Raw genomic sequence first — 11623 nt, 5'->3', positions numbered from 1 at the left:
CTGGTCCTGCAGATTTGCTTTATACAACATTAGGAAGATCAGGCTCTTTCTTTCGGAACATGCTACACGACTCCTTGTTCAAGTCAAGTTAAGTCAATATTATTTGTATAGCGCTTTTAACAATGCAAATTGTGTCAAAGCAGCTTTACATCGGCTTGATATAAAGCTGGGTGGCTTTATATCAGCCTTGCAGTATTTAGACAGGGAAATAGTTTATATAGTATCATTCTCCTCTGGCCAGACAAAATCAGCAGTTTAAATCTAGGCTAAAGCAGAATCAGATTGTGCAAAGGACTCATCTGGTTCCTGTGGTCTTGTCCCGATGGCCGTCTAGGAGACAGGGTATTCACTGGGGATCAGTCTCTGAAGCTCATCTAGGTGTCCTGGCTGTAGAGGTCATCTCTAGGTGCTGATTCACCATCTGATCTGGATACAGTCTGGATCTGGGTGGCTATGGTGACCTCGGAATAAGAAAGAAACAGATTAATATTAGCGTAGATGCCATTCTTCTAACAATGTAAAAGGTACATCAGGTGTTTTGGGAAGTGTTCCCGGTTCCGGTTGACCTAATTAATGCAGTTTAACAATCCTTTAATGGATTTGAATTATAGAAATGGGATCGTGTATTATGTATAAGCCAGGTTAAAGAGATGGGTCTTTAATCTAGATTTAAACTGACAGAGTGTGTTTGCTTCCCGAACAGTGTTAGATAGATTGTTCCAGAGTTTGGGCGCTAAATAGGAAAACGATCTCCCGCCCACAGTTGATTTTGATATTCTAGGTAATATCAAATGGCCAGAGTTTTGAGATCGCAGTGGGCGTGAAGGACTATAATGCAATAAGAGCTCACTCAAATACTGAGGTGCCAAACCATTCAGGGCTTTATAAGTAATTAGCAAGATCTTTAAATGTGTACGATGTTTAATAGGGAGCCAGTGCAGTGTTGACAGAACCGGGCTAATGAGGTCATACTTCCTTGTTCTAGTAAGAACTCTAGCTGCTGCATTTTGAACCAGCTGGAGTTTGTTTATTAAACGTGCAGAGCAACCACCCAATAAAGCATTACAATAATCTAGCCTCGAGGTCATGAATGCATGAATTGTTTCTGCATTTGACATTGAGAGCATAGGTCGTAATTCAGATATATTTTTAAAATGGAAAAATGCAGTTTTACAAATGCTAGATACATGTTTTTCAAAGGAAAGATTGCTGTCAAAAAGTATGCCTAGGTTCCTAACTGATGACGAAGAATTTACAGAGCAGCCATCAAGTATTAGACAGTGATCTAGATTATTACATGCTAATGTTTTTGGTCCAATAAGTAACACCTCTGTTTTTTCAGAATTTAGCAGTAAGAAATTGCTAGTCATCCAGTTTTTGATATCAACTATACATTCCGTTAGTTTTGCAAATTGGTAAGTTTCATCAGGTCGCAAAGAAATATAGAGCTGGGTATCATCAGCATAACAGTGAACGCTAACACCATGTTTCCTAATGATATCTTCCAAGGGAAACATGTAAAGCGTGAAAAGTAAAGGGGCCAAGTACTGAGCCTTGAGGTACTCCATACTGCACTTGTGATTGGTATGATACCTCTTCATTTACTGCCACAAATTGATAGCGGTCAGAGAAGTACGATTTGAACCATGCCAGTGCACTTCCTCTAATGCCAACATAATTTTCTAGTCTATTTAAAAATGTTGTGGTCGATAGTGTCAAATGCGGCGCTAAGATCCAGTAGCACTAATAGAGAGATACAACCACGATCAGATGATAAAAGCAGGTCGTTTGTAACTCTAATAAGAGCAGTCTCAGTACTATGATATGGTCTAAAACCTGACTGGAAATCCTCACATATATAATTTTTCTCTAAGATGGAATAGTTGTGATGATACTACCTTTTCTAATATCTTTGACAGAAAAGGGAGATTCGAGATCGGTCTGTAATTCTTTGGGGTCAAGTTGTGTTTTTTTAATGAGAGGCTTAATAACAGCCAGTTTGAAGGTTTTTGGGACATATCCTAATGACAATGATGAATTAATAATATTCAGAAGAGGATCTATTACTTCTGGAAGCACCTCTTTTAGGAGCTTAGATGGAACAGGGTCTAAAATACAGGTTGTTGGTTTAGATGATTTAACAAGTTTATACAATTCTTAATTTCTTATAGAAGAGAATGAGTGGAATTGTTCCTCAGGGGATCTATAGTGCACTATCTGATGCGATGCTGTGGCTGACAGCTGCATGGTAACAATTTTATCTCTAATAGTTTCAATCTTGGAAGTAAAGTAGTTCATAAAGTCATTACTACTGTGCTGCTGGGTAATGTCTGCACCTGCTGATGTTATATTTTTGTTAATTTAGCCACTGTATTAAATAAATACTTGGGGTTGTTTTTGTTTTCTTCTAAAAGAGATGTAAAGTAAGCAGATCTAGCAGTTTTTAATGCTTTTCTGTAGGATAGGAAACTTTCCCGCCAAGCAATACGAAATACCTCTAATTTAGTTTTTCTCCAGCTGCGCTCCATTTTCCGGGCTGCTCTTTTTAGGGCCCGAGTGTGCTCATTATACCACGGAGTTGGACTCTTTTCCTTAATCTTCCTTAAGCGTAAAGGAGCAACCATATCTAAAGTGCTAGAAAAGTGAGAGTCAATAGTTTCTGTTACCTCATCAAGTTGTTCTGAGCTATTGGATATGCTGAGGAACTGATATAAGTCAGGAAGATTATTTATAAAGTAGTCTTTTGTGGTAGAAGTGATGGTTCTTCCATATTTGTACGAAGGAGTTGGCTTTCCAGCTTTAGCTATATGGAATATACATGAAACTAGATAATGATCTGAGATGATATCGCTCTGCTGCAATATTTTAACGCCACTGACATCAATTCCATATGACAGTATTAAATCTAGAGTATGATTTCGACAATGAGTAGGTCCTGAAACGTGTTGTTTAACACCAATGGAGTTTAGAATGTCTATAAATGCTGATCCCAACGAATCTCTTTCATTATCAACATGGCTATTAAAATCACCAGCAATTAGGACTTTATCTGCAGCCAGCACTACCTCAGATAGAAAATCAGCAAATTCTTTAATAAAGTCTGTATGGTGCCCTGGTGGCCTGTATACAGTAGCCAGTACAAACATCGCAGGGGATTTATCATTAACACTTGTTTCTTTGGATAACGTCATATGAAGTGCCATTACTTCGAACAAGCTCTTGTTCTGTCCAGACTGGACTATTATAATGCTCTCTTGGCAGGTCTTCAGTTCTGTCAAACCTCTACAACTAATCCAGAATGCTGCTGCAAGATTAATCTTTAATGAGCCGAAAAGAATGCATGTCACACCTCTGTATATCAATTTGCACTGGCTACCAAAAGCTGCTCGCATTAAATTCAAGGCACTAATGTTTGCCTACAAACCCACCACTGGCTCTGCACTCCTTTACCTAAATTCATTACTTCCGATTTATGTGCCCTCTAGAAGCTGGCATTCTGCAGTGAACGTTGCTTTATTGTGCCATCCCAAAGAGGTACAAAATAACTTTCACAGACTTTTTCATTAACCGTTCCCTCCTGGTGGAATGACCTGCCCAACTCTATCCGAGCAGCTGAATCCTTACCCATCTTCAAGAATCTGCCAAAAACATCTCTTTTATCTTTATTTGACCCTCTAACTCTAGCACTCTCTATTCCAATTCTATTTTATCTATCTGTCTTCTTATTTATAAAAAAAAAAAAAAACACTTGACCCTCTATCAATTGCATATTTATTCTGAAACTGCTAGCTTTTCTTGAAAAACTAACACCAGCTTTCTTTTGTTCTATTCTATCTACTTGTTTCTTAAAAACAAAAAAAAACAAAAAACACGGTTTCTTTTTTATATATTCTATCTGCTCGTTTTCTTTAAAAAAAACTTACTACGTGTACTGCGTTAGGCTAACTGAGACTTGACATAACACGTTGTTGCTCTTTTGTTGGTTTTGATTGCTTCTATTGTCCTCATTTGTAATTCGCTTTGGATAAAAGCGTCTGGTAAATGACTAAATGTAAATGCATGTTGTGTCAAGTGATATCCAGTCAGGAAATGCAAAGAATGGAAGTGGTCTATAAATGAGGTAGGATAAATTGATCATTTGAATCTCAAATCGTAATCATGGGTAGTCACATTTCTGTCAGTTTCTGGCCTTAAAAAGGTATTAAATTGTAGCAGAAAGTTTTAAGTTATGGCATTAAATTGCATGAGGGATTGTTTTCTTATTGGGTAATTGTTTTTACAGCCTAAGTGTGTTCAAAAGGAAAAAACTAATTAAGTTTGTTGATTTTGACTATTGTTTGTCATTTGCAGTGGTGCTTTTGTTAGTTTTGTTGATGTGTGTGGTAAATGGTTCAACGTTTTTCGCTCAGAAATTGCTAGTGAATTTTACGAATAATTATAAAGGTTTGTTAAACCTCTTATAAAGAATTATAAGTAACATTGAATTGAACATCAAACGTTGAAGTCAAAAGACTAAAATAATATTTTCTAATAAATTGCATGTATTTGATTCCATAGCTCAAGTGAAGTGGCAGTGTCATAAAGTATAGCTGACGGGTCTGGTCAGAAGCAGAAGTTAGTGGTTAGGAGCATGATATTTAAGCCATCATTTTTGTAAAACTATTTAAATGGAGATCTGTTGAAAGCAAAATGTTGATGCATTGTGTTCACTTAAATTTGTTCTATAAAGTTTCTTGTCTTAAAAAAAAGGACTTTATACACTGGAGAACGTAAAAGGAAGCAGAACAATAAATTGACAATCTAGACCACATACTTCAAATAAACTGCAGGGTTGAAAATACAGTAGCATAAAATAGAAAAGAGAATGTACATTTTTGAGAATATGTCTGCATGTTGCCATTGTCATTTCCTAAAATCTCAGTTTGTTATTAATGTGACTCTCCATCTGGCATTGAAAATATTGAACTACCTTTGCATCAGGCATGAAACTGCACAATCCAAACCAAGGTCTTGTGGATTTGCTGCAGATTGAGAGATAGTGGAGGCAAAGCAAACATTCAACCTTGACACTTGATATGTGTGTTTATAGTGGAGGGCAGCATTAATTACAGGTTCATTTATGTGTCGGTAAATCATGTAACAATCTGAAGGTTTGAATTAAAAAAAAAAAAACAGCAGAACAAATGTTTCTGTACAAAATGGTGTTTGTTTGTTTTTTTTCCCCAGTCAACAATGTAAATTATAAAAGTCTGATATCTCAAAGACCAAATATTGTTGATTGAAACTTCAGTACATATTCAGTCCTTTACTTCATTTACCTAATGGATTACAAGGTCAGCAAGGGAACAGTCACACACGTGGTCATGCACACACACACACACACACACACACAACGGGGCAGACGTAAGCAAGGTATAAAAGGTAGCTATACCTGTTTCTGGGAAGACAGATTGACCACATCTCACAGGAAGTCAAGAACAAAGGTAATTTTTCAAATGAAATATTACGAGCTTAAAGAATCCATTTAAAATGTACAAATGTAACAAATTGTTGCAAATACTTGTGCAGCCTAATGTATATGTACACTTTTTAGCTGTTTTTTTCTTCTATTATAGCCATCATGTTTTGGACGAGATATGCTGGAGCAAGTATATTATTGTGTTTTATGCTTATTCATCTTGGACAACTGTATCCAAGAAGTGATATGAATAACTGTAAGTTGCTAACCAATGACTAAAATGTTATACTTCATATGAGACCATTTCCTTTTTAATATTATATTTTTATTTTATACAAGTTGGATGTGAGGAGTGCAAACTCAAGGAGAACAACATTTTCTCAAAACCTGGCGCTCCTGTCTATCAGTGTATGGGATGCTGTTTTTCTAGGGCTTACCCCACGCCCCTGAGGTCCAAGAAAACCATGCTTGTTCCAAAAAATATCACATCAGAAGCTACATGCTGTGTAGCCAAAGAAGTTAAACGGGTAAAATGTGCATTAATAACTGCTACTGCTGTAATATTATGTTTCATTATATTATTATTTTTCTCTTGAGTATATAACAATATTTCTTTTGTATTTATTTGTAGGTGTTTGTCAATGATGTCAAACTAGTGAACCACACAGACTGCCACTGCAGCACCTGCTACTATCATAAGTTTTAAAACTAACAACATCGTGAAATTCAAGATGTGCTTGTGTTTGCCTAAAACTAGTTATATTCCCATCTACCTGTCATTTTACGCCACTTATTAGAATTTTGTTAGCTGTGCATATTTACTTTTCTACCATGCAAATTGTCAAGGCTGAGTTTTCCAAAAGGTTTCCATCATTATTGCAAACAACATTTTAAGAGCACAGAATGTGATATTTTTTCATTAATAAAATGCAAGAAAATATCATCACTGCACTCTGCTTATTATTATTTTAAGCCCTCTTTTACTGGTAGTTACTTATTTTGTCATCTTATGTAAGATTGTTCAAATCCATATATTAAATTAATATTTACTTTTACTTCATCACTTTTATACTTGCTTTATTTATGGATTGAGGGTGATTTGAAATTCCTACACACTTACAAATAAAAGTTTCAAAGTGGGTTTTCGGATTGAAGCCTTAGAAGAACCATTTTGGAAGAATTTTCAGAGAATAGTTTTTATTTTTTCCCAGTGTAAAGAACACTTTAATCAAAACCCATAAAAAAGAAACATACTCCCACGTGCTGAGAGAAAACAAATATGCAAACCTGGTTTATGATGATAAAAGATTAACCAGTGCAACAGGTTATGATCAACACATTTAAATAAGAAACCAAATCAATGTGTACTTTTTTGTCTTTTCCTTTTTCTTATCAAAACTAAATGTGTATGTCTGTAATGCAATACAAAGCCTTTTTTGCCATGCCAATTATGCCACTTGAATCTTAATAAAACGAATACGCTTAGCAAAAACAATATTATCTTACGTTTTTTATGCTCCTGCTTCTGTAGTTAGTAATGTCTGTGAATAGAGACTGCGCCATTGCTGGGACAGTGTGCGCGAGACGAGGTTTCGAATGCTACTATGACCAAAGATGGGTGATCAATATTAATCACGGTGCTTTGATGTACTTCATAGCAGTTACTATGGCGACTGCTTCACAGTCATAAATATTAAATCTGTCTTGTATACATCGCCTGGTGACGTTGCTGTAATGCAGATTTTCTCTTGAATATTAATTAGGTTGTGCTGACGATGCTCGGATACCCTCTAATAGCGACTGCACGGGTCATGAATATTTGGATCAGGCCTTGGTCGTAGTAGTAGTTTGAGATATTTGGGCTGGTGTGAATGCAGCGAAGATGGCGGAGGAGGAGGGCAACGCGACTGAGGTTGTGGCCCTCAGACACAAATTTCAGGATCTCATCTCTGAATTAAAACGGAGCTCCGAGTCGACGCTAGATGCCTCCGATAGTTTTTGTCAGGATTTCTGTCAAGTACGAGTTTATTCATGCGTTTTGATCTGTCAGTCTTTGTTCGTGGACGATGCTGCATGTTTGCATCGCTGCACCAACGATAACAAAACTAACAATAATAATACAGTCATTCATAAATGTGATGGGTAAAGCACAGAAATCTGTGTGATGGAGAGATGAAGCATGATTGTCTTTTAAAGTCATTAAATCTTGCATTCATGCCGTTTGTTTGTATGGTTTGGTCACAGCTCCTGATGGCTAACACATTAGCTTATTGTAGCAGCAGCCTGTACTTTCACTCAGGGAAAAATATATATCTTATATATAATCCTATAACCGTTATCTATATAAACACTCAGCAGATATAACTTAAAGAGACAGTTTTAATTGTTTGTCTCTTTTTTGTTTTGAAGATAACTGCTGTTCTCAATTCATTATTTATCAGTTTGTGACTAAATACTTTGACCAGCAGATTCAATAAATCATGCTAGCATCCTATCAGTATATGATTTTCATATTATTAATTTGCATATCATATAAATCTGCTGTTTTGTCAGATCTAGCATGTGTCATATTTCATTATTACTCTTACTACTGTTACATCCCTTTGTTGGAAATGGCTTTGGGCTGGACCATTCATTTATGGCTCTTTTTTCATGCAGGTTTTGATGCATCATGGATGTCAGTGGAGACCAGATGGAGATCCGCTTCCTCTTTTGGAGATGTATACAGTAGCTGTAATGTGTTGTGCTGAGGCCAGCCCGTTCCTCAGCCCTGAATGTGAACACGTCACAGATGTGCTGGAGAAGTTGTCATGGTGAGTATATTTTTCATTGGTACTCTCTCTGTATTAATATATCACAAAAGCTTTGCATGCTTGTTCTCTTGAGGTTATTTATTTATTTATTTTTAGTATCACTTGAACTGAATATGAGGTTTTAAGGCATTAAAACTAAAGGTTACGTTAAGTCTCCAACCTTTTTTCATTCTAGAGCTACTTTATAAAAATGAAAGTGGACTAGAGCTGTTTTCCAATAATAATGTAAAAATAATGTGTCAATCCAAACTGTTATACATGGTGTAATAACATGGTGTAATACATGTTCAAATGTACTGGACACACACTGAAATAAAGTTTTATGCTGAGAACCAACAAAAAGTAGCAGCACTATGCACTTTTTTTTTTTTTGCTTATGTACTGACATGTACTACATGTTCAAATAAAGTTTTGAGCAAAAAAATGTTGTTTAGCAGATGCTTTTCTCCAAAACGACTTACAAATGAGGACAATAGAAGCAATGAAATCTCACATTTCAGCCTTTAAATAATTTTTATGTATGAAAGGATGAGTCAACATATTTTATCTGTTCTAGGGCTGTCACTAACGATTATTTTGGTAATCAAGTAATCTGGGGTCTCATTTATAAAACTCTCTGTAGATTTCATCCTAAAACTGTGCGTAGGCACAAAAGCTAGATTTTGCCATGCAAAAACCATGCGTACGCCAGAACCTGCGCAAAAATCCCTTTATAAATCCCAGTCAGGGGACGATTGTGCGTACGTGCATCTCCACCCCGACTCCTCCCCGAAATCACCATATATGGAGCTTACAACGCCTAGTTTTACTATGCATAACCTCATCTGCATATCATTTCCATGCATATTGCCACCATGTTTAACACCGTCAAAGGTACAACACATTAAGGAAATATGAGATACGGACTATAAATGCCATTTGTGCCATGCACATTCATTTTTAGTGCTAAAAAACATCCAGTATCCTTGTTATGTTTTTGAATAAATATATCAAATTATCCATAAAACTGTTTAAAATAGTTTTCAGAAAAATAATTTAGAATAGAGTTGATCTCATTCATTTCCACTGGCCAAATAATATTTCAACTGTTTAAAACAAATTAATTTAAATTAATGCAGTTTTACTGATAAGGTGAACATCTTTTAGCTATTTTTTGTGGAAAATATAGGCCAATATTTACTGCAGTGTAAATACAATCATCTGACTCTACGCGTCACTGACAAAGTATTTTAAAAAGGAAACGTGCAAATCTTACCATTTTATTCAAGGTGTATCCTTCAAATATGAGACACCGGCAAAGGATTTAAGTATCGCTTTTTCTTTTATTTTATTTTCATTTATATGTTTACTATTGAAATGTTGTTGTATGCATTTGTCAATTTTATTTAATTTCTGTATTTTCTTACAGTGGGTACGGAAAGTATTCAGACCCCCTTAAATTTTTCACTCTTTGTTATATTGCAGCCATTTGCTAAAATCATTTAAGTTCATTTTTTTTCCTCATTAATGTACACACAAGCACCCCATATTGACAGAAAAACACAGAATTGTTGACATTTTTGCAGATTTATTAAAAAAGAAAAACTGAAATATCACATGGTCCTAAGTATTCAGACCCTTTGCTCAGTATTTAGTAGAAGCACCCTTTTGATCGAATACAGCCATGAGTCTTTTTGGGAAAGATGCAACAAGTTTTTCACACCTGGATTTGGGGATCCTCTGCCATTCCTCCTTGCAGATCCTCTCCAGTTCTGTCAGGTTGGATGGTAAACGTTGGTGGACAGCCATTTTTAGGTCTCTCCAGAGATGCTCAATTGGGTTTACAGTGGCATGCGAAAGTTTGGGAACCCCTTGCAGAATCTGTGAAAATGTGGATAATTTTACCAAAATAAGAGAGATCATACAATATGCATGTTATTTTTTATTTAGTACTGTCCTGAGTAAGATATTTTCCATAAAAGATGTTTACATATAGTCCACAAGACAAAAAAATAGCTGAAATTATTAAAATAACCACATTCAAAAGTTTGGGAACCCTTGGTTCTTAATACTGTGTGTGGTTACCTGGATGATCTACGACTGTTTTTTTGTTTTGTGATGGTTGTTCATGAGTCCCTTGTTTGTTCTGAACAGTTAAACTGAGCTCTGTTCTTCAGAAAAATCCTCCAGGTCCTGCAGAATCTTCAGTTTTCCAGCATCTTTTGCATATTTGAACCCTTTCCAGCAGTAACTGTATGATTTTGAGATCCACCTTTTCACGCTGAGGATGATTGAGGGACTCAAACACAACAATTAAAAAAGGTTCAAACATTCACTGATGCTCCTGAAGGAAACACGGTGCATTAAGAGCCGGGGGGTGAAAACTTTTGAACAGAATGAAGATGTCCAAATTTTTCTTATTTTGTTGAAATATCATATTTTTCCATTTAGTAATGCCCTTCTGACGCGACAGAAGATACTTGCATGTTTCCTGGAAGACAAATGAAGTACAATTTACCTTGATCTTCAAATTCAAAAAGTTTTCACCCCCGGCTCTTAATGCATCGTGTTTCCTTCAGGAGCATCAGTGAATGTTTGAACCTTTTTTAATTGTTGTGTTTGAGTCCCTCAATCATCCTCAGCGTGAAAATGTGGATCTCAAAATCATACAGTCACTGCTGGAAAGGGTTCAAATATGCAAAAGATGCTGGAAAACTGAAGATTCTGCAGGACCTGAAGGATTTTTCTGAAGAACAGAGCTCAGTTTAACTGTTCAGAACAAACAAGGGACTCATGAACAAACATCACAAAACAAAAAAACAGTCGTAGATCATCCAGGTAACCACACACAGTATTAAGAACCAAGGGTTCCCAAACTTTTGAATGTGGTTATTTTAATAATTTCAGCTATTTTTTTGTCTTGTGGACTATATGTAAACATCTTTTATGGAAAATATCTTACTCAGGACAGTACTAAATAAAAAATAACATGCATTTTGTATGATCTCTCTTATTTTGGTAAAATTATCCACATTTTACTGTAAGTCAGGGCTCTGGCTGGGTAATTTTAAAAGTAATTTTACTTTTAAGTCATTTAGCAGACGCTTTTATCCAAAGCGACTTACAAATAAGAAAAAGTAACTAAAACTAAAAGTTAAAACTCTGTAAATACTATCTGCACACACATTTACAGTGGGTACGGAAAGTATTCAGACCCCCTTAAATTTTTCACTCTTTGTTATATTGCAGCCATTTGCTAAAATCATTTAAGTTCATTTTTTTCCCTCATTAATGTACACACAAGCACCCCATATTGACAGAAAAACACAGAATTGTTGACATTTTTGCAGATTTATTAAAAATGAAAAACTGA

The 11623-nt window shown here is 35.7% G+C and overlaps 1 protein-coding gene across 1 annotated transcript in view; it reads left to right on the top strand.

The window, feature by feature from the left end:
- The first annotated feature begins 7138 nt into the window (after positions 1 to 7138).
- The window catches only part of znf292a (zinc finger protein 292a), a 36769-nt gene continuing 32284 nt past the window's right edge, over positions 7139 to 11623 (top strand). The window contains exons 1-2 of the mRNA XM_079443641.1: positions 7139 to 7475; positions 8117 to 8271. Coding sequence (XP_079299767.1) covers positions 7341 to 7475; positions 8117 to 8271 — 290 coding nt within the window. The 5' untranslated portion in view covers positions 7139 to 7340. The remainder of the gene's footprint in view (positions 7476 to 8116; positions 8272 to 11623) is intronic.

This window comes from Barbus barbus (genome assembly GCF_936440315.1).
Source record: "Barbus barbus genome assembly, chromosome: 20".
In the NCBI taxonomy this organism is placed as follows: Eukaryota; Metazoa; Chordata; class Actinopteri; order Cypriniformes; family Cyprinidae; genus Barbus; species Barbus barbus.
The sequence above is the reverse complement of the archived record's forward strand: the minus strand, read 5'-3'. Positions and strand labels throughout refer to the sequence as shown.